This window comes from Podarcis pityusensis (assembly GCF_964106645.2).
Source record: "Podarcis pityusensis genome assembly, chromosome: 10".
NCBI lineage: Eukaryota > Metazoa > Chordata > Lepidosauria > Squamata > Lacertidae > Podarcis > Podarcis pityusensis.
In genome coordinates, this window is record NC_138035.1 from 7,280,017 (window position 1) to 7,303,946 (window position 23,930).

Genomic DNA, 23,930 nt, shown 5'->3' on the forward strand with positions numbered 1-23,930 from the left:
GTCTTCACATTGGCATACAAATTCCTATGTGGGAATTCCAATTTAGGCCTCTCTCTTTTTGGCTTAGCAAAAGGTGTTGCGTAAGCAGGGACTTGATGGAGGGATATAAACCATGCATGGGAAGTGTGAGTGCCCGACTCTTGATGAGATATCACGTGGTGTGATCTCCATGCAAAGAAATCAGGATGTGAAAAGGCATCATTTTTTGGCCTGCTCTATATCTGCCACACGTAGCGCCGCTTCTATTCTGCTGCAGTTCAGGTTCCGCAAAAAAAGTTGGTGTTTCCTGTGGTCACGTTTAATAATATAATTAACTATCGTTACGTTTATTTCCAAGGGGAGGGAAGCAATAATGTATTGTTTTGCATGCCGAAAAATCAACAGCAACGAGTTTGGGTTAGGGGAGGGGCAGGAAATGAGGTCAGCGAATGTTGATCACTTCCTTGATTTTTGTTCCTGCTTGCAGATGGACACACGGACCAGGGTGGATAAAAATCAATGATTTTTTTTTTAAAGATACTTTTTATTTAAATCAGATTTTTAAAATTTAAATTGGATTTTTAAAATTTAAATTGGATTTTTTAAAAAACCCAAACAGATTTTTAAAATAAAATGCTTTTGGAGGAAAAATATTTCTAAAGATAGTTTTCTGTTCAAGTTACATTATAGTCCAAAGGCTATTCATCAGGAGATACGGATTTGAGTTTTTCATGTGTGCTAAAACTCCGTATAAGTTGTGTTATTTGTTTTTTAAACTGCTTAACTTCACCTGTTAACAAACATGGGTACATATGCTATAATGTTATTGCTTTAGTTAAATAATTTTTTAAAAAATTGTTATTAAGGAAATGATTATTTTTCTCCTTCCAATACAGTACAGCAGAAATGTTGCCCAAATATAAACAACAATTTCATAATTACCTGTCTTTGTATTTCTAACCAAATCAGAAATTTTTCTAAAGATAGTTTTCTATTTAGGTTACATTATAGTCTAAAGGCTATTCATCAGGAAATAAGGATTTGTTTTAAGTTTTTCTTGTGTGCCAAAACTCAGTTTAAGGGTTTAAAAACAAACAAACAAAAAAGTTTAACCACATTAGTTAACAAACGTGCATACATATGCTATAATGTTATTGTTTTAGTTAAATGAATTGTTATTAAGGAAATGGCTATTTTTCTCCTTCCAATAAAGTACAGCAGAAAAGTTGTCCAAATAGAAACAGTTAACTTATTAAACCTCACCATAATTTCATAATTATGTGTCTATGTATTTCTGATAGTATAACCAACTCAGTAATTTTTGATAGAACTGTAAAAAACTGCTCTGAAAATTTATCCTTCCAAAAAGGAAACCTTCACCTGGTTGTAAATGTTAAGATTATACCAGCAAGAATGAGCCTTTCTGTAAAAATAAATAAATAAATAAAATTTAAATCAAGTCTTGCTGACTAGTGATTTAAATCAAGTCTTACTGACTAATGATTTAAATCGATTTGATTTAAATCAAATCCACCAAGACGCGGACTGCTGCCATTTCCAGATTTGCTACCCACTCTGACAGAATTCTGGGACACCTCTACCTGGACGCGGCTGCAGTCAGCCATGACTCTGAGAGACCGATGGGGGGGGGGGCTTTGTGGATCTTAATACAGGAACAGGTTTACAGGTATGAAGGTGAGCCTAGGTAAGCCCTGAGCTCACCATGGAGGCACAGGTCAGTTCTGTGTCCAGGGCAGCTGTTTATCAGCTCCATCTGGTATGCAGTCAGAGACCCTCCCTGCCCGCAGACTGTCTCGCCAGAGTGGTGCATGCTCTAGTTATCCCCCGCTGGGACTACTGCAATGCGCTCTACGTGGGGCTGCCTTTGAAGGTGACCCAGAAACTATAACTAATCCAGAATGCGGCAGCTAGACTGGTGACTGGGGGCGGCCGCCGAGACCACATAACACCGGTCTTGAAAGACCTACTTTGGCTCCCAGTACATTTCCGGGCACAATTCAAAGTGTTGGTGCTGACCTTGAAAGCCCTAAATGGCCTCGGCCCAGTATACCTGAAGGAGCATCTCCACCCCCATCGCTCAGCCCGGACGCTGAGGTCCAGCTCCGTGGGCCTTCTGGCGGTTCCCTCACTATAAGAAGTGAGGTTACAGGGAACCAGGCAGAGGGCCTTCTCTGTGGTGGCACCCACCCTATGGAACGCCCTCCCGCCAGAGGCAACCCTGTATCGGGAATTTTTTTATGTCTGATGTTTTATTGTGTTTTTATAATTCTGTTGGGAGCATATAACACCGGTCCTGAAAGACCTACACTGGCTCTCAGTACATTTCCGAGCACAATTCAAAGTGTTGGTGCTGAAAGTGTTGGTGTCTTGAAAGTCCTAAACGGCCTTGGTCCTGTATACCTGAAGGAGCGTCTCCACCTCCATCGTTCTGCCCGGACACTGAGGTCCAGCACTGAGGGCCTTCTGGCGGTTCCCTCCCTGCGAGAAGTGAGGTTACAGGGAACCAGGCAAAGGGCCTTCTCGGTGGTGGCACCCGCTCTGTGGAACGCCCTCCCACCAGATGTCAAAGAGAAAAATAACTACCAGACTTTTAGAAGACATCTTAAGGCAGCCCTGTTTAGGGAAGCTTTTAATGTTTATTAGGTTATTGTATTTTAGTGTTTTGTTGGAAGCCGCCCAGAGTTGGCTGGGGAAACCCAGCCAGATGGGCGGGGTATAAATAATAAATTATTATTATTATTATGAGCCCCATCACGCAGGTACTACTTACGGATGCAGCTCAGGCGCACCTCCCATTGAAACTTTTTCGTTGTGTCGTTCTGCCTGCACATTGCCAGGCTGGACGTTCCTGCTTTCCTCTTGTAATTCTTGACGCACGAGTACCGCAGTTTGTTGCCATCGCCGCTCCCTTTAGGAACCTCTGCATTTTGTACCTGAGGGGGATCACCGCAGTTACCTGGGGCTAAAGGCAAGGGCACAAGAAGAGCGAGTTGTTAATAGATTTAGGTGTGGGGGGGGGGCACACCCTTAACCCCTAGAAATTAATAAATGGCAGGATGTTGATTATTTGGGATGCGGTGGGAGAAAGACAAGCTGCAGAGGAATTCCTTTTCTGTAAACTCAGGGGAGCATTTCAGCCCTGTTCTTGAGTTTGTTTAAAATCTAAAACAGCTTATCTTGTATTCCTTTCTTTGAATTTGTGCCATTTAGGTTTTTTAAACCTTTGTGTAAAGGCAATACAAAAATTTTCACAGCTGAGTCCTCTGAAAATGACTAAAATATACAGACTGGTTGGTACCAGGATTTTGGGGGGGGGGGGGCACGGGAGGAATAGCAGAGACCAGAGGGCAGAGAACCCCTTTCTTCTGCAAAACAGAAGGAAAGACTTCCTTTCAAAGTAATACAGTGGACGCTCGGGTTGCAAACATGATCCATGTGGGATGCACGTCTGCGCACGCGTGGGTTGTGATTCGGCACTTCTGTGCATGCGCAAAGCATGATTCGGTGCTTCTGCGCATGCACGGCCGCCGAAACCCTGAAGTAACCCGTTCCGGTACTTCCGGGTTTTGATGGTCCGTAACCCGAAAAAACACAACCTGAAGTGGCTGTAACCCGAGGTATGACTGCATAGTGTATTACAGAACACATTGTAGAGGTTAGCACATTTTTTGTAAGAAGGCAAGCGAGCGCTGCGACAAAATGTCGCAGTGCGGAGTCTATTTCCCGCTATTCCTCCTCCCACCCAGTTTTCTGTTATTACACACACACACACACACACACTGAGCACACTCAGTTCCCACGGGTCTGTTTTTGGCATTCCTGTAGATTTGTACTTCTCCAAACACTGGGCTTCCGGAGTGGTACCTATTTATCTACCTGCACTTTGACGTGCTTTCGAACTGCTAGGTTGGCAGGAGCAGGGACCGAGCAACGGGAGCTCACCCCGTCGCAGGAACTCAAACCACCAACCTTCTGATCAGCAAGCCCAAGAGGCTTAGTGGTTTAGACCACAGCGCCACCCGCATTCCTAATGCAGCTGCAGGAAGAGCAAAGGGACATAAACTTCCAGCACTTGTTTTACGCATGAGTGACACACAATCTGTGCTCGATCAAATAAATCCTAGCATGAGAAAGGGCCATTAATTCCTCGGCTGGTATATTTGATCGGCGGTTCAAATCTGCACGACGGGGTGAGCTCCCGTTGCTTTGTCCCATCTCCTACCAACCTAGCAGTTTGAAAGCACACCAGTGCAAGTAGATAAATAGGTACCACTACGGCGGGACGATAAACGGTATTTCTGTGCGCTCTGGTTTCCATCACGGTGTCCCGTTGCACCAGAAGCGGTTTAGTCCTGCTGGCCACATGACCCGGAAAGCTGTCTGTGGACAAACGCCGGCTCCCTCGGCCTGAAAGCAAGATGAGCGCTGCACCCCATAGTCGAATTCGACTGGACTTAACCGTCCAGGGGCCCTTAAACTTAATACGTGCTAGTTTTAGTTTTAGATCCAGAACAGTGAAGGTAATCTGAAATGATTACCTTTCGTTCATTTACGCATTGCGCAAAGATACGCTTGCTGTGTTTTGGTCCTGTGTCATTTTATTATAAATAATAATATACCGTATTTTTCGCTCTATAACACGCACCAGACCATAACACGCACGTAGTTTTTAGAGGAGGAAAACAAGAAAAAAAATATTCTAAACGAAACAGTGGATGTATGATTTTTGTGGTTCATGCTGTGGCCACAGACATGTGATCTGACAGTGAGTTTGGAGTAGCCCAATGCAAAAATCCTGAGGATCCATGTGGATCCATGCTTTGTAACCACGTTTTTGCACCACTGCGGCCCCAGGCAACAGTGGGTGCGTGTTTTTTTGGTGCAAGATGTAGCCATGGACATGCTATGTGATCTGATGGTGAATTTGGGGTGACCCAGTGCAAAAATCCTGAGGATCCATGTGGATCCGTGCTTTGTAACCACGTTTTAAGTGGGGAAGGAAGGAAAAGCACTCAAGGGACAAGGAGCACATGTGGGGTGTGTGGAGAAGGATGCTGCTAATAATGCAGGAGAGGGGTTTAAGGGGAGAAGAAGCATGCGTGGGGTGGGTGGAGAAGGATGTGGCTAATAATGAAGAAGAGGGGTATAAGGGGAGAAGGCTCCTCTCCCCTCCCGCTTTGCTCCTTTAAAGAAGCAGGCTCTCTGTCCCTCTCTCCTCCCCACTCCGCGGCTCTTCTCCCGCTTTGCTGTTTCAAAGCGAGCCACAGAGGAGGGAAGGAAGGGGAACCATGGATCCTCTGCTCACGACTGCAGCAGATCCCCTCCGCCACCCGCAGGCATTCGCTCCATAACACGCACAGACATTTCCCCTTACTTTCTAGGAGGAAAAAAGTGAGTGTTATGGTGCAAAAAATACGGTAAATAAATAATTTTTATTTATATCCCACCCTCCCCAGCCGAAGCCGGGCTCAGGGCAGCTAACAACAATAAAATAATACAACAGTCTAAAATCATTTCATTATAAAATTAATTCAAATCAAATTAATGGCAACCATTGGGCTAGAGTTCTGTGAAGATTGCCAAAGGAGGGAGTCAGGCTGTGCCCTGGCCAAAGAATAATTATCATTATTCTTTAAGAGGATTTCTTTACCATTGAATCATCAAAACCTCTAAGCCTGCCTTTTCTAACATTGACTTCAGCCAGTGTGAGTTGTAGCCTAGCCGTTTCTGGAGGGCCTCAGATATTGGCGAAAGCTGCTCTAAGCCGGTAAACGGCGTTTCCATGCGCTGCTCTGGTTTCACCAGAAGTGGCTTAGTCATACTGGCCACATGACCCGGAAAAATTGTCTGCGGACAAACGTCAGCTCCCTCAGCCGGTAAAGTGAGATGAGCGCCTCAGTCCCAGAGTTGTTTGTGAGTGGACTTAACTGTCAGGGGTCCTTTACCTTTATTCTGCAGAAAACTGGGCAATTTATTTTTATTTATTTACGATTTCAATTTATTAGGCTGCTGACACATGTGGCGCTCCCAAACTTTTAAAAGCATAAAATAGCACAAAATCAGCAGGGGGAAAAGGAGGAAGCCCAACGATATCTTATAAAACAAACCCAACAAAACAGCAGCAAAACCAACATCAACAAAAAGCAAAATAATCCTAATCCATTAAGTGCCTGGAAGAAGCCACTAAGTTTCCACCCGGCGCTGAGAGAATGTTTATGGTGGCTCAAGGTGGGGAGAGGACTGTACCATATCTGATCAGGGGCATTGGGTTAGAAGAGAGACAAAGGGCTTGCTATACAGTGGTACCTCGGGTTAAGAACTTAATTCGTTCTGGAGGTCCGTTCTTAACCTGAAACTGTTCTTAACCTGAGGTACCACTTTAGCTAATGGCGCCTCCCGCTGCTGCCGGAGCACGATTTCTGTTCTCATCCTGAAGCAAAGTTCTTAACCTGAGGTACTATTTCTGGGTTAGCGGAGTCTGTAACCTGAAGCGTCTGTCACCCAAGGCACCACTGTATTGCAAATGGAAGCCATCTGGTTCAGCAACTCCAGCTGCTTGCATCTGGGTGATAACCTCAATGGTTTTCCTTTACTACTTTCAGGAAAAGGTCAGACAGCTGTTTCAGGAAAGGTTAAAGGAAAGCATTGGGGGGAAATAAATCTGGGATCTCTCAAAGGCAGAAACATCTTGGAATGAAACAGTGAAATTGTGACATCCCCCTTTTGATTAGAGGTCATGCACAATGTTGAGGCTGCCCCTGAAAATAAATAGAAGAAGAAGAAGAAGATGAATTTTAACAGGGAGAAATGTAAAGTATTGCACTTGGGCAAAAAACATGAGAGGCACAAATACAAGATGGGTGACACCTGGCTTGAGAGCAGTATATGTGAAAAGGATCTAGGAGTCTTGGTTGACCACAAACTTGACATGAGCCAACAGTGTGACGCGGCAGCTAAAAAAGCCAATGCAATTCTGGGCCGCATCAATAGGAGTATAGCATCTAGATCAAGGGAAGTAATAGTGCCACTGTATTCTGCTCTGGTCAGACCTCACCTGGAGTACTGTGTCCAGTTCTGGGCACCACAGTTCAAGAAGGACACTGACAAACTGGAACGTGTCCAGAGGAGGGCAACCAAAATGGTCAAAGGCCTGGAAACGATGCCTTATGAGGAACGGCTAAGGGAGCTGGGCATGTTTAGCCTGGAGAAGAGGAGGTTAAGGGGTGATATGATAGCCGTGTTCAAATATATAAAAGGATGTCACATAGAGGAGGGAGAAAGGTTGTTTTCTGCTGCTCCAGAGAAGCGGACACGGAGCAATGGATCCAAACTCCAAGAAAGAAGATTCCACCTAAACATTAGGAAGAACTTCCTGACAGTAAGAGCTGTTTGACAGTGGAATTTGCTGCCAAGGAGTGTGGTGGAGTCTCCTTCTTTGGAGGTCTTTAAGCAGAGGCTTGACAACCATATGTCAGGAGTGCTCTGATGGTGTTTCCTGCTTGGCAGGGGGTTGGACTCGATGGCCCTTGTGGTCTCTTCCAACTCTATGATTCTATGATTCTAAGAAGAAGAAGAAGAAGAAGAAGAAGAAGAAGAAGAAGAGGAGGAGGAGGAGGAGGAAAATCAGCACTGGCCATCTGGCTTTCGCCTACCTCATAGCAATCGTCACAACTTTGTGAGGTTTGGCATTGGGGAAGTCTAGGTTTTGGCTGGAGGGGAGATTATAGCCTCTGCCTGCCCCTCCTGCATAAAGGATATTCCGTTAAAAATATCTGGGAGGAGAGCTCCAATGTCCAGGCAGGGTTTGGGCCATAGCACTCCTCCAATGGGAACCCCTTGGGGTGTTCCCCTATTTGATATGGGTCAAGTGCACCCCTTCCATAGATGGTTTGATACACTTCCAGCTGATGGAATAGTGCTGGCTTCCCCCAATGTGTATGCCAAACAGTTCACATCTTCAACCGATAAAGTTGTGGCCTGTTTGAACCCAAAAACCAATACAGTGGTACCTTGGTTCTCAAACTTAATCCGTTCCGGAGGTCCGTTCCAAAACCAAAGCATTCCAACACCAAGGCGCACTTTCCCATAGAAAGCAATGTGAAACGGATTAATCCCTCCCAGACTTTTAAAAACAACCCCTAAAACAGCAATTTAACATGGATTTTACTATCTAACAAGACCACTGATCCATAAAATGAAAGCAATAAGCAATGTACAGTGGTACAGTGGTACCTGAAACTGTTCTTAACCTGAGGTATCACTTTAGCTAATGGGGTCTCCCGCTGCTGCCGCACGATTTCTGTTCTCATCCTGAAGCAAAGTTCTTAACCTGAAGTACTACTTCTGGGTTAGTAGAGTCTGTAACCTGAAGCGTATGTAACCTGAAGTGTATGTAACCCGAAGGTACCACTGTACTGCAATTACACAATCAATCAATCAATCAATCAATCAACCAGGAGCTGAACTGGGTTCCACAGTGTCACAAAAATAAAACAAAAAGAGCCGCAAAAACAAAAACACAAAATAAACAGCAAAAACAGACAGACCTCAGCGTAACACTCAAAACAGAAGCATAACACTCAAAGCAGAGCACGTTCGACTTTCAGAAAAAATTCGCAAACCGGAACACTTACTTCCAGGTTTGCAATGTTTGGGTTCCAAATTGTTTGAGTTCCAAGGCATTTGAGAACCAAGGCGCCACTGTATGCTGCTGCCGTGTCTGGTTATTCACTCCCTAGGGAACTGTGGGGTCACAGGGTCTCGACACGCGATTATTTTTAACCTTATCGCTCCTTACACAGCTGCCTTATCCTGTCGCAAACTGCTCTGCAAGCATTTTGGGTGAAGCGAGAAATATCTTAATGAACCAATATGCAATGGCTAAACTACGGAATTTACTCCTGCTGCTAGATATAGCGATAGCAACCCACCTGGCTTTAAAAAAGACAATTTCATTGAGGATACGGCAGTATTCATCCAGATATCAGTTTCTAGTGCAATGCAAATTACATTTTCAAACTCCTTCCCAGAAATTCCTACGGCTCGGTACGCCTTTTCCACAGCTGCTACTCCCGGTGAAACATGCCTCCCTCTGACAAAGATTTCCCATTGTACTTTAAGGAATTTCCTAACGTCGGGCCACTGGCTTTTACTTTTGCTTCTGTTTTATTCTTACATTTCCCCCCCCATTGTTACAGTGTGTTCTTTCTTCCTTTTTTTTATTTCGGTGAATGGAAAACCTCATTGCACAATTTCCTTCAACAAAAGTAGGCCAAAAATAAGAGCCGTTTCATTCTGGCTGGTCATCTCAATACTACTACTAACAACAACTGCGATATTTTTTTTAAAAAAAAGCTAAAGGAACATGGTATAAGAAACTGCCTCAAACCGAGTCGCTATAGCTCAGTACTGAGTACTGTTTGCACTGTAGACTTAAAGCAGTTTCACGCCACTTTAAACAGCCACGGCTTCCCCCCCGCTCTCACACAAAGAATCCTAGGTATTATGGTTTGTTAAGGTGGCTGAGAGTTATAAGGAAACCCCTGGTCCCCTCCCAGAGCTACAAACCATGCTGAAAAATCAACCCCTTTTCCCAGGGAATTCTGGGAACTGTAGTTCTGGGTCTCACATCCACACTGGAATTCAGTGAGGATTTGAAGCTGCTTGTGTCTCTCTTTGTGTGTGTGTGGATGTGTGCATCTCTGGCATCCACAAGACAACCTTCTCATCCAAGAGGCGGCCTGCGTCACCCCCTACTTTTTTGTGCAAATCTGGTATATCAGAAAAACACCTGTTTTCTTGGAAGGAAATACTTCTGTACGTACCCAGATGAGACCTCAGGTTTCTTGGCTGAGAGCGACACGCCCTTTTAAAAAACTGCTGTTTAGTGCAAATTGGAATTGTTACACGGTTTCCCCCCGCTTTAAAATGTTATTAAGCAGTCAAATTATTTTACGAAACAAAAGCAAGCGTCAGGTGGCGACTTTCTATTCTAGATCCACATGGTTGGATATGACATCGGAAAACACAGAGAGGTTTAATCTGAAGTCAGACTAGAAAGCAAGATTCTTGTTCTCAGTAATAGTGGACTGCGGTATATAACCAGTACAGTGGTGCCCCGCAAGACGAATGCCTCGCAAGACGAAAAGCTCGCTAGACGAAAGGGTTTTGCGTTTTTTGAGTCGTTCCGCAAGACGAATTTCCCTATGGGCTTGCTTCGCAAGACGAAACGTCTTGCGAGTTCTTGCGAGTTTGTTTCCTTTTTCTTAAAGCCGCTAAGCCGTTAATAGCCGCTAAGCCACTAATAGCCGCTAAGCCGCTAATAGCCATGCTTCGCAAGACGAAAAAACCGCAAGACGAAGAGACTCGTGGAACGGATTAATTTCGTCTTGCGAGGCACCACTGTACCAATAAAGTTAAATCTGGTGGGAACGAGTTTGGTTGTTAATATACTCCAAAAACACCAGCCACAAGGTCAAATGAGTCAACTCTTCTGAAGATATGAAGGCGAAAGTGTGAAATCCTATTCCGTCCTTCAGCAACAGTCAATCAACAAATATAATGTAAGAGTTTTGAAAATTAAGTTCTGCCTTGGCACTTTCAAGTAGATATGGCACGTACACAGGTTAAACAAATTCCTGCTGGTTTGAGAAGTATTTTTGTTAGAGATTGTAGGACAAAACCTGCCAAGGAAAACAAAGAATTTATTTATGTATGCTATAACAGCGGCACGAAAGAACAATGCCAATAGAAATTGGTGAAATGCAGAACTGGCCAAACTGACTTACAGATTGCGAGACAAGAACAATTGTGACTTCAGGGAGCAATGGGAACTATTTAAAAAGACAACAAAATGAACCGGACTCCTTGGCAGGTTTTGAATAAACATACACAAATTCATTGGTTGATAACATGATGGATAGATATATAAGGATATGATGTTGTTGTTGTTTAGTCGTTTAGTCGTGTCCGACTCTTTGTGACCCCCTGGACCTGAGCACGCCAGGCACTCCTGTGTTCCACTGCCTCCCGCAGTTTGGTCAAACTCATGTTGGTAGCTTCGAGAACACTGTCCAACCATCTCGTCCTCTGTCGTCCCCTTCTCCTTGTGCCCTCCATCTTTCCCAACATCAAGGTCTTTTCCAGGGAGTCTTCTCTTCTCATGAGGCGGCCAAAGTATTGGAGCCTCAGCTTCAGGATCTGTCCTTCCAGTGAGCACTCAGGGCTGATTTCCTTCAGAATGGAGAGGTTTGATCTTCTTGCAGTCCACGGGACTCTCAAGAGTCTCCTCCAGCACCAGAATTCAAAAGCATCATATTCTTTGGCAATCAGCCTTCTTTATGGTCCAGCTCTCACTTCCATATATCACTACTGGGAAAACCATAGCTTGAACTATACAGACCTTTGTTGGCAAGGTGATGTCTTTGCTTTTTAAGATGCTGTCTAGGTTTGTCATTGCTATGACATTGTAAGGATATGTACAATTTTATAATATGCAGAGAAAATATGTGAAGAGAAATCAGGGAGAGGAACTGAGAGAAATCCTTGGTGGGGGGAGAAAAGGGGGGGGAATAATGCATGTGATTATAAGGTTTGATAATTTGTTATGTGGAAATTGATCAATAAAAAATATTTAAAAAACAAACAAATTCCTGCTGGTTTGCAGAAGTTATGGTGGACGGGGAAGTTCTACTTGAGAGGAAGGGACAAAAAGGGGAAACCGCGACCCATGTACACAATGTGTGGACACAACTTTGGAGGGGGGAACCCATAGGCAGTTGGGGGTGAACAGGGGTGATGACGGGAAAGGGGGGGAAGAGTCTAAATAATTTGGGAAGAGGAAGGAAGTTTCTGAAGAACAGAGGCATGCATTCGTTCGAGGAAATGAACAAGCTTCGGGGGAAACGAGAAAACAGCAATGTGCAACTTTTTTCTGAGCAGCCCTTCCAACCCAGGAAGGGATGTAAAATCTTTATGCTGGAGATGCAACAATTAAGCCATCTTCAGATATCGGAAGGGCTGTTGTGTAGATGATGGAGGGTGTTTGTTTTCTGTGCTCCAGAGGGCAGGACGAGGGATTCCCCCGTGAATCTAAGCCACATTTCAAGAAAGCTAGTATGTTAAGAATATAGGGGTAACCTCGGTTCTCAAACACCTTGGTACTCAAACACCTTGGAACTGAAACGCCGCAAACCCGGAAGTAAGTGTTCTGGTTTGCGAACTTTTTTTTGGAAGCTGAACATGCTCCGTTTTGGGTGTTCAAAGTGTTGGTGCTGACATTTAAAAGCCCTAAACCAGGGGTCAGCAAACTTTTTCAGCAGGGGGCCGGTCCACTGTCCCTCAGACCTTGTGGGGGGCCGGACTATATTTTGGGGAAAAAATATGAACAAATTCCTATGCCCCATAAATAACCCAGAGATGCATTTTAATAAAAGCACACATTCTACTCATGTAAAAACACCAGGCAGGCCCCACCAATCACCCAGAGATGCATTTTAAAGAAAAGGACACATTCTACTCATGTAAAAACACGCTGATTCCCGGACCGTCCGCAGGCCGGATTTAGAAGGTGATTGAGCAGGATCCGGCCACCGGGCCTTAGTTTGCCTACCCATACCCTAAATGACCTCAGTCCAGTAGACCTGAAGGAGCGTCTCCACCCCCATAGTTCAGCCTGGACACTGAGGTCCAGCTCCAAGGGCCTTCTGGCGGTTCCCTCTCTGCGAGAAGTGAGGTTACAGGGAACCAGGCAGAGGGCCTTCTCAGTAGTGGCGCCCTCCCATCAGATGTCAAGGAAATAAACAACTACTGTGGTACCTCGGGTTAAGAACTTAATTCGTTCTGGAGGTCCGTTCTTAACCTGAAACTGTTCTTAACCTGAAGCACCACTTTAGCTAATGCGGTCACCCGCTGCCACCACTCCGCCGGAGCACAATTTCTGTTCTCATCCTGTAGCAAACTTCTTAACCCGAGGTACTATTTCTGGGTTAGCGGAGTCTGTAACCTGAAGTGTCTGTAACCCGAGGTACCACTGTATCTGACTTCTATAAGACACCTGAAGGCAGCCCTGTTTAGGGAAGTTTTTAAAATTTGACGAATTATTGTATTGTAATATTTTGCTGGAAGCCGCCCAGATTGGCTGGGGAAACCCAGCCAGATGGGCGGGGTATAAATAATAACTTTATTATGATGATTATTATTTCCTTATTTATTAAGTTTGTGTAGAAGCATAGAACCGTATACAGTGGTACCTCGGGTTACAGACGCTTCAGGTTACAGACTGGGGTTAACAACTTTGCTTCAGGATGAGAACAGAAATCGTGCTCCGGTGGCGCGGCAGCAGCAGGAGGCTCCCTTAGCTAAAGTGGTGCTTCAGGTTAAGAACAGTTTCAGGTTGGGACAAGGATAACTGTGACTTTAAAGATGAATGGGAACCCTTTACGAGGTATTTGAAGACACAACAAAGCGAACTGGGCTCCTTGGCTGGTTTTGAATAAACATTCAGAAACTTTTTATTGATAATAATCAGCTAAATAGTTTGAGGATCTATACAACTGTGTAAAATGCAGAAAACAGCATTTTTAGAGAAATCAAAGACTGGAACTGAGGGAAATCGGGGGGTGGGGGTGGGTGGGTTCTGTGGGGGGAGGGAGGGGGAGGGAGGAAAAATGGGGGGGAAATAAGGATGATATGTTTCTGGATAATATGTTTTGTTTTAATTTTGAATAAAAAAGTTATTAAAAAAAAAAAGAACAGTTTCAGGTTAAGAACGGCCCTCCGGAACGAATTAAGTACTTAACCCGAGGTACCACTGTAGTTGGAAGGAGATTAATCTAGTCCAACTCTCTGCAAGGCAGGAATCGCAGCTCAGGAATTCCAGACTGACAGCAGTCCAGACTCTGTCTAGAAGCCATAAATAAAGGGGAAATCCACTCCCTTTGGAATCCAACACTCTGAAACAGCTGGGCTCCCCAAGGAGCCCAACGTCGTCTGACAACAACCGATAAGCATCTTTTAAAATATTAACCCCAGATGAAGACTGGAGTGAGGCAGAAAGAGGAAGATATTCAGCCGGCACCCAAAGGACGCCTGTCTAATGTTTAACAGGAAAAACATCCCACGGGGAGGCATTCCGTTCTGACATAGTGTGGAAAAGACTCCCTGGAAGACCTCACCTGCAGAGCGCAGGGGTCTACTGAGTATATAAGGGGGGAGAGATGATCTTTTGGGTTATCCCAAGGCTTTATGCACCAAAAACAGCACCTGGAACTTTGCCCTGAATGGCGGCTGGCGGAATTCTCCCAACCTCAGAGTGTTGGAATGCAAATAGATCTCTTAGGTCTGTCTGCTTTACGGTATTGATTTTGTGGTGAAATATGTAGGACGGGCCAGAGTAATGTCTGTGAACCTCCTTAGTCAATTTCTGAACAATCATATGTTTCCCTGCAATTGCTCAGCATCCTCCTTGCTTGTGTATTACCTGAAGACCAGGCTTATAAATACCGTATTTTTTGCTCTATAAGACTCACTTTTTCCCTCCTAAAAAGTAAGGGGAAATGTGTGTGCGTCTTATGGAGCGAATACAGGCTGCGCAGCTATCCCAGAAGCCAGAACAGCAAGAGGGATTGCTGCTTTCACTGCGCAGCGATCCCTCTTGCTGTTCTGGCTTCTGAGATTCAGAATATTTTTTTTCTTGTTTTCCTCCTCCAAAAACTAGGTGCGTCTTGTGGTCTGGTGCGTCTTATAGAGCGAAAAATACGGTACGTAGCTTATCCTTGACTTGAAGCATCTTGTTTTCCAGTTCAATTTATTCTTGGCAAACTTCTACTGCTTCTAGAAGACTGGGCCTATTTGTAGATTAGGGTTGGAAAATACGCCTCATGCTAGAATGTGCTTTCTTTGTGGTAATGGATGATATGTTTTGCTAGGGGAGAGCCAAAGACGTGGTATGGAGTGCCCTTCCATGCAGCAGAACAGCTGGAGGAAGTAATGCGAGAGCTTGCTCCGGAACTATTTGAGAATCAACCTGACCTTCTGCACCAGCTAGTAACCATTATGAACCCCAATGTGCTAATGGAGCATGGTGTGCCTGTAAGTTCTGCAGAACCTTTACCTGCCTATAGGTTACTTGTCTTGTGTCACACAGAATGACTTGGAATAGCATTTTAAACACTCTGTAGATTCATTTCAATCCAGCTTCAGGCCTGATTATGGAACTGAGATTGCTTTGGTAGGTCTGAAAAACCTGTGCCAGGAACTGGACTGTGAAGGTTTCCCAGTGGAATCTTAAGTAGCTTTCAACACCATCAACCCCGACATCCTTCTAGCTACTGTGTATAGATTGTGTTCTAAACGCTTTTAACCCTTATCTAGGCAACTAGTGATTTCACTTGTAGATAGTGGAAAGATGCTCCTTTGGCGATATGCCCTAAGAGCCTTATGTAAAAAGACTGAGGTTTAAAAACCAGTTTCTTTGCAGCCTGCATCAGTTGGTAGATTCTATGAAGTGGTTGAGAAGGGAAAAGGTGATAGCATAGTTCATGCATGAATTAGTAGTTACTACCAGCCATGTTAATCTCCGTTTCTGAAAGATGAATATGATAATGATGCTTTCTTTCCAAAACCTCTCACTTCTCACTGTCTCTAGGTGTACCGGACCAATCAGTGTGCTGGCGAATTTGTTGTGACTTTTCCACGTGCCTATCACTCTGGATTTAATCAAGGATACAATTTTGCTGAAGCTGTGAACTTCTGCACTGCTGACTGGGTCTGTATACATCTGGCATAACCTAGCTTTTCTCTTATCTGGGCACTGTCTGGTGCTATATATTAAAAGGCATCCACGTAGTACCCATCTGAAAAGGATTACTGTTTTGGTTACAGCTCAAGGTGCAGTTTTCTCTACATTGGGCAAAATACAGTTGTGGCTATTTAGCTTTTTGCTGGTAAGGTTTGGCAGCTCTCCAGTTTGCTTCTTGCCATTAGTATGGAACAAGCAACTTACTATAATAACTCTATGGTGGTTTGGTATCCAAATACTAATATGCTGTTTACATTAGACAGGCATGTATTAAGACACCTCGTTAAAACTTTATTAAACCAGCATATCCAGATACATTGCTAAAGGTTTGCTTTTAAATTATCTCATATTGTCTGTGTATTTTTTTTTATTGAGCAAAAGACACAACACTATTGTTACCTCTGTGTCCACTCGTATAAGCCCCTTGAATAATTTATGCATATCATACTGTATTACACCATGCTATGATGATAAGTTACATAAGGCTGAATGGTCAAAATACCTTGCATCAAACCAATTTTAAGCACAACACTTGTTGCAGTCCAAAGCCTGGGTATTTTATCTAGCTTAGATGCAAGCTGAAACCTTGCAGAATTTCCAGAGGCTGTGACATGCTCTGTGTAGTAATCGTCTTTTTCGAAATTAAATCTCACATATTGGGGAAACTGAAACTTGTTCAGTACAGTCATACCTTGGGTTATAGCCACTTCAGGTTGCGTTTTTCAGGTTGTGGACCGCCGAAACCTGGAAGTACTGGAACGGGTTACTTCTGGGTTTCGGCGGTTGCGCATGAGCAGAAGTGCTAAATCGCACTTTGCACATGCACAGAAGCGCTGAATCGCAACCCACGCATCCCGCATGGATCACGTTCGCAACCTGAGCATCCACTGTACTGACTTACAAAGTCAAACCTTTATTCACCACTCTGAAGAACATGAAATGGATATACTATATATTTTGGAAAGTCCTTTTGTCTGTTTGCTCCGCATTTGGACACCACCTTTTTTAATAGAACCAGAGCTTGAAAATTAAAATTGGTATAATGCAATGTTGCAATATAATGCAAAGTTGATCATTCTGAAAGAACCTTTGTATTTTCTACTTTTTTCATATTCAAGTGAGGCAAAATTTCCACTTTTTGGATATCTGATCTTTAAGGTTGCCTCGCTTGTTTTTTGGCTGAAATAATTACTGTTGGCAGGAGACTAGGTGATATACTTCAAGTCTTGCAATGTAAGTCTAACTCTTACTCTGTTACTATGTTGACATCATTTTCCTCTGTTAAAATGTGTTGGCTCTTGCAGCTTCTTTGGTTTCTCAGATATTATGAGGAGATGGTATCCCCTTGAGAGACTTTCAAGTCTCACTCCTCTTGTTTTTTGCTTCTCATCCCAATTGCTGTTTATCTTTTTTTGTTCCCAGCTAATTATGTGGTTGGCTTGGAGTTTCTGGGGGAGAGGCTGATTTCAGACAGGTTATTTGAGTCTCTTTTGGCTTCATGTGAAATGAAGCCCTTGGGTTCCAGACCTCACACAAGCAATTCCCTCATATCTCCTCCCCCCCAAGTTGACTCCAAAGAGCTTGGCTTACCCAAGGCCCCTGGAGACCCTACTCCTGGATAGTGTGACACACTTAATGCTCATTATAATTGCCTATATCATTTAATGAGACCATTTTAACGTGTTTTTCTCATGAAAGCCCAAGATGAGCTGGGGATAGTTCTAAACCAGATATCTCGCTTCTCGCATTTCTAGCTTCCAATAGGTCGGCAGTGTGTCAGCCACTATCGGCGACTGAGGCATCCCTGTGTGTTTTCTCTTGAGGAGCTAATTTTCAAGATGGCTGCCAACCCAGAGTGCTTGGATGTGGGGCTGGCTGCCATGGTCTGCAAAGAAATGACTCTCATGACAGAAGATGAGGCACGTTTAAGGGAGGCTGTCATACAGATGGTGAGTTCAGGGAAGCTCTGCTTTCATGCCCTTTTGGACTGAACAAAGAGATTGTGTGAGGCCTTGGAAACAAAAGGTCTTCCCCTGACCAGTATCTTTGTTAGATGTCACTTTTTCTTTGCATTAGGGAGTTCTGGTGTCAGAGGAGGAAGTGTTTGAGCTGGTTCCAGTGTGCAGCTTGTAGGACCACCTGTTTCCAGTCTGCTCTTACGTGTTCCTGTAACCCTGAACGACTTGTATGCCTATATCATCCAAAAGATTTGTGTTCATGCCCTACGCAGAAGAAATGTTTAAGGTACCATCTTCCCAGTCCATCCTGCTTCCTTTTGTATACTGCCTTATTTCCTGCCTCTAAACTAGGATCAACGTTTACAGTAATAATGTTCCCTCTTATTCAAAGATCCAGCGCATAGTAGTCTGACAAATACAGAATGTTATTATCATCTTCCCCAATTTTTTTTTGCTTCTGCTCACTTGAAAGTTGCAGTACATTTGAAAGTTCTTCCTCCTTGTTTATCTCCAGATACCAGTATCCACTAGAGGACTTCCCTTCCTTGTTGTACGGAGTGAAAGTCAGAGCACAGTCCTATGATACATGGGTCAGCAGGGTCACAGATGCACTGTCGGCCAACCTCAACCACAAGAAAGGTTAGATGCAGTTTTGTTTCCTATTGGAATCTGTTAAGGAAGATTTTCAATTGGTTGGAAACACAAATGGGAGATGGACTTGAGCAAAACCAAATCCTAAAACAATATATAAAGTTCAGGGAAAGCTATACAAAATACTTCACTAAGACATGTAAACCTGTATTTAAAACCAAAAATACTAAAATGTTCAACATAGAACTGAATTAAGTCAGCAAATGATTTAACACAGTGAGGTCCAGAGAGCCAATGTGGCATAGCAATTAAGCGTGTTGGGCTAGGATCAGTTTGAAATTCCCACTCAGCCATGAAGCTCACTGGACCAGCCACACTCAGCCAAAGCTGCCTGATTTGTGGGGAAGATACAAAATGGGGGCATGTGAAGTACCATGTACACTAAAACATGCTTTGGAAGTGTCCGTGAGCTCAGAGGAACAGCTTGTAATGTGACACAAAGAAGGGCTACAGGGTCAGAAAAGCTGTGCTGGTATGTGAAGCTACTTCCTTACATTTCTACACTGTGGCTCTATGTCCTGCAGAGAGGGAATAGTTTTCTTGCCTTCAAAATAAGATTGAGACAGTATGCATTTGACCTGAGCAAGCTTACGTGACCCAAGCAAGCTTATATGACATTCCAGCTGGGAATGTTACTTCTTGTGTCGTCTGAAATACTTGTTCCCTTTAGTACTGCATGCTTGACTTCCTGTTTCATTTTTTAATATTTAATATTAATCAGCTGCTGCTCACTTATCAAGAAATGCTTTCAACATTAGATCATGCGGGACATACATTTGCAGCAAGGGATGGCTAGTTCAGAATTAAATTTGTAGTTTGACTCTTAAAAACAACAGATGGCTATCACCCTGGAAACTTCTGTTCTTGAAGAGGTTTAATACTTAACATTGATTCCATGTAGCAAGGTGATGGGTGTGTTACACAATGTGTGCAGGGTTTCTGATACCAAGCTAGTGTGCTCAATCTTGTGAGACGTTTTTCTGTTTAAAGTGCCAATATGGCAAGATAGTCAAGGTTAATTAGTTAGTGGAAGTATTTGATTGCCAGCTTACCTTTCACACAATTTTTTTGCAGAAATGAGGCTAAAATGCTGCCATGAATTGAGGCATCTTGAGGAGCAAATACTTTCTTGATGTAGGAAATGGCTCATAACGAATGGATAGCTATGCATACAATAACTTGAATGTGTTCAGTCTACTGTTCTTGGGGACTTTGCGGCTGGGTGTGGGGCATAGTTTGCTGTGCTTGTGTATATGTGCAAATGGCCTCTTAGCTAATTTCTTGCAGATGTGATTGAGCTGAGAGTGATGTTGGAGGATGCTGAAGACAGGAAATACCTGGAGAATGACCTCTTCCTCAAGCTAAGAGATGCTGTAAAAGAGGCAGAGACTTGTGCTTCAGTGGCCCAACTGCTTCTGAGCAAAAAACAAAAGCACAGGTATGACCAGGAAAGGTGGAGGTAGATTTTTGGCGTAACTGTAGAAATCAGCAACCCAAAAACACTTATTCTACTGTCAAAATAAATTGTGCATGCTTTGCCAGAATTGACACTTTTCAAATGGAATATATTAGTTTGGTGGGCGGTTGAGGGATGTGCCAAAGACAGTTTGGCCGTGAAGGGGGGAGAAATGGGAAAGTGTTTAGAGAAGTCAAATCAGAAGGATTCTACCCCCTAGAGAATGCTTGTAGAAAACTTTTGCAATGGCGAGAGAATTAGGGAACTGGTGAAACATTTCAAATTGGAAATAATGTGTTCAAAAATGACCAAACTGGTGTTGATCGTATTTTGCTCACGCTGAAGGAATTTTGCTGCTTCTGGGTGCATCTAGAAAGACCTAATTTATATTTACATGGGTATCCTGAAGGACTCCTTTCTCCTCCATGTGAACTTGCATGTTAATAAAAATCACTGATGGAGGCCCTGCTCTGGTTACTTCACCTTCAAAAGTTAGGTTGATGGTGACAGCATTGAGCAATGTTGTCCCCAAATATTTGTGCTTGTTGTGAGGTGGAGATTTTGGCAAGCTTTAACTTTGTATTTTTACATGAAAATCTACACTACTATTAATTTTGATAAAATATTGTGCTGAACAGCTTTTAAATTATTACATAGTTAACATCTGAACTCTGTTTTTCAGAGTGTGTGATGGTAAGGCCTCAAACTCCCCTACAGCCTCGATTTTATGTAACAGATTTGTTTACATAACCAGAGGAAATTTACTATGTGTTGCTGTTGTTAATTTATTAATCACATTTGCCTTTGTCACAATGGCCTCAAGGCGATGTTCAATAAAAGAGTAAAAAACAGTTAAACACAAAAACACCCAATACAGTACATTTAAAACAAAACTAAAATGATACAAAATAGACACTCATGGCAATGACTTATTTATCCAGCTGGGAAAACCTGTTGGAACAACAGCAACAAAAAAAGTTGCTAAAAAGTGTGGATAGTGACACCTGTTGCATCTTGACAGGAATGCTGTTCCACAGAATGGGCAGCCACACTAAAAGCCCTGCTCCAAATTACTGCGGAGCGGGCTTCTGAGATGTTTGGAATTTGCAGGAGAAACTTCCCCAGAGAACAACTGGTCCTGGTCTGTATAGGACTTTACATGCTAGTACCAACACCTTGAACTTGGCCTGTTTGTTGACTCTGTTGCTCTCCAGGAACTGTGTATGTGATTTACAAGGTTCTTTTCTTTCCCCATAGTAGACTGACCCCAGAGAGCGGAAGGACATGGACCAAGCTGACTGTGGAAGAACTGAAAGCTTTTCTGCAGCAGCTGTTTAGCCTTCCCTGTGTCATCAGTCAGGCCCGGCAAGTAAAGGTGGGTTTTTGGAGAAGGCTGTACAGTGGTACCTCGGGTTACATTTGCTTCAGGTTACATACGCTTCAGGTTACAGACTCCGCTAACCCAGAAATAGTGCTTCAGGTTAAGAACTTTGCTTCAGGATGAGAACAGAAATCGTGCTCCGGCGGCGCGGCGGCAGCAGGAGGCCCCATTAGCTAAAGTGGTGCTTCAGGTTAAGAACAGTTTCAGGTTAAGAATGGACCTCTGGAACGAATTAAGTACTTAACCCGAGGTACCACTGTACTGCAGTCACACAATCAATCAAACAGTAGCCAAACTGGGTTCCACACAGTCACAAAAACAAAACAAAAAAGAGCCACAAAACCAAAAATGCACAGATCTCAGTAACACTCAAATTGGAAGTGTGGGACTCAAAACAGAAGCATCACACTCAAAACAGAGCATGTTCGGCTTCCAAAAAAAGTTCAAGTTTTTTGCGTGCCAAGGCGTTTGAGAACCAAGGTACCACTGTAGATCTTCACCTGCCAGCCCCTTCCCTTAGGTCTGTGTGCTTTATGGTATTGATTTTGTGGTGAAATCAAACACAGCCAAAGTTGTTAGGTAAGCGCCTTAAACAATATCATAGATAATACACGCATATTTCCCGCTACTGAGTCTACGAAGTCCAAACCCCTGCAATACACGAAGAGTGGCAGAAAGAGAAAAGGAATCGTTCCCACCCATTTTTTGCTCTGGCTCCATCCTTCAAGAGAGGCTGAAACCTCTGGGATTTTGGCAAACAGAGATAGCCTGGTATTAAAGGTAAAGGTAAAGGGACCCCTGACCATCAGGTCCAGTCGTGGCCGACTCTGGGGTTGTGGCGCTCATCTCGCTTTATTGGCCGAGGGAGCAGACGTACAGCTTCCGGGTCATGTGGCCAGCATGACTAAGCCGCTTCTGGCGAACCAGAGCAGTGCACGGAAATGCCGTTTACCTTCCCGCTGGAGCGGTACCTATTTATCTACTTGCACTTTGACATGCTTTTGAACTGCTAGGTGGGCAGGAGCTGGGACTGAACAACAGGAGCTCACCCCGTCGCAGGGATTCAAACCGCCGACCTTCTGATCGGCAAGTCTGATCTTGCCGATCCTTCTGATCTGTGGTTTAACCCACAGCGCCAGCCTGGTATTAGCATAACTAAATTGCAAGCAGAAGGGGCAGAGGAGACTGAGAAACAGCGGCTGACGATGACCTTGCAGTGTAGTCCAACGCTGCTTTGGTCAGGTCACTGAAAGGACACAAAAATTGGTGCTGAAGCAAATGCAGCAAAGCCAGTCTTATTTGTTTGTTTGTTTGCTTGTTTCATAAAAACTTATACACCACTTGATTGTAACACATAAAGCAGGGGTCAGCAAACTTTTTCAGCAGGGGGCCGGTCTACTGTCCCTCAGACCTTGTGGGGGGCTGGACTATACAGTATTTTGAAAATAATAATAATGAACGAATTCCTATGCCCCACAAATAACCCAGAGATGCACTTTAAATAAAAGCACACATTCTGCTCATGTAAAAACACCAGGCAGGCCCCACAAATTACCCAGAGATGCATGAATGACTTTTATTGTTTCGGTCACAGACCAGTTCCAGCCCACAAACAATATCAAGGAAGTCATAAAACACGATAGGAATACATTTGAATTTGCAATTAGGTATCACAGGGACAGTACAGATATAGCAACAGTTTAAAAATATATAAATTAAAACTTAGGCCCAGAGATGCATTTTAAAGAAAAGGACACATTCTACTCATGTAAAAACACGCTGATTCCCAGACTGTCCGCAGGCCGGATTTAGAAGGCGATTGGGCCGGATCTGGCCCCCGGGCCTTAGTTTGCCTACCCATGACATAAAGGAACCTCGAAGCAGTTTACCGAAAGAAAGATAAAAAGATCAACAAGCAAAATTAGCAGCAATGATTTAAGACTCTTGAACACTTTAGTAGACTAAAAAATCGAAGTATTTGAGTGAGGCGTTTGTAGGGCAAGAAGATTATGCTTTCCAGGGAATATTCAGAAAGTAAAACTTTCAAAAAACCACAACCCAACTGTAGCCAACAACCCACCTGCAATTATGTCGGCGAGGCCCGCTTGCAAAGTGAATTATGATAATATGACTTGGCATAATCTTATCAATGGCTGCTGAGTGTGCCAGTTTGACTGCAAACTGATTGCAAACCCGTGTTTTTAAATGCCGTTTTCCACGACAAGCTGAGAACGGGGCGCAGGCCAAAAAATAAATAAATTCAAATATATTTTGCTGCACTGCACCCGAGCACAGTGTCTGGTATAGCCACGTTTCAGGGCCAGGGAGGGGGTAAAGTGAGGGGGGGGGAGAGAGGAATGCTACTGAGAAAAGGTTTAATAGCTGAGAAAAACCGCCATGCCCTGCAATCCGCTGGGCGGAGTTAATTATTATTATTATTTCTGGGGCTGCAAGCTTCGCCGGGCTGTGGTTGGTGGTCAAAAGAGCCTTATTAGCGACAACCCTGCAATATAGCCCACCGCCTCTTTGCGTCAAGAAGGTCTATCAGAGGTAGCTGCTGCAACCATCCTTCCCTCCCTGTGCAATGTATTCCACGGCTCACACACCTGGCGGCAAGGTGACGCCCTGAGCCTCAGAGAGGGGGTCTGCCGACACCCCTGCGAGGTAGTCCACTGCGACCATCCC

At 43.9% G+C, this 23,930-nt stretch overlaps 2 protein-coding genes and 2 long non-coding RNA genes across 4 annotated transcripts in view; 2 read left to right on the forward strand and 2 right to left on the reverse strand.

The window, feature by feature from the left end:
- Window positions 1–23,930, reverse strand: part of LOC308486534 — a 154,725-nt gene that overhangs the window by 105,270 nt on the left and 25,525 nt on the right. The window lies entirely within an intron of this gene.
- IL15RA (interleukin 15 receptor subunit alpha) overlaps window positions 1–23,930 on the reverse strand; it is a 43,101-nt gene that overhangs the window by 18,558 nt on the left and 613 nt on the right. The window contains exon 2 of the mRNA XM_081023194.1: window positions 2,771–2,962. Within this exon, the coding sequence (XP_080879320.1) occupies window positions 2,771–2,962 (192 nt within the window). The remainder of the gene's footprint in view (window positions 1–2,770; window positions 2,963–23,930) is intronic.
- On the forward strand, window positions 14,956–17,932 carry LOC308457792 (lysine-specific demethylase 5A-like; the record flags this gene model as incomplete). Its single annotated transcript, XM_080971967.1, has 4 exons — window positions 14,956–15,090; window positions 15,647–15,766; window positions 17,554–17,748; window positions 17,876–17,932. The coding sequence occupies exons 1-4, from the start codon at window positions 14,989–14,991 to the stop codon at window positions 17,930–17,932; spliced, it is 474 nt and encodes a 157-aa protein (XP_080828093.1). The 5' UTR covers window positions 14,956–14,988.
- On the forward strand, window positions 18,270–21,252 carry LOC308486959. Its single transcript, XR_013991413.1, has 3 exons — window positions 18,270–18,396; window positions 19,696–19,846; window positions 21,122–21,252. It is a non-coding gene; the product is annotated as an uncharacterized lncRNA (long non-coding RNA).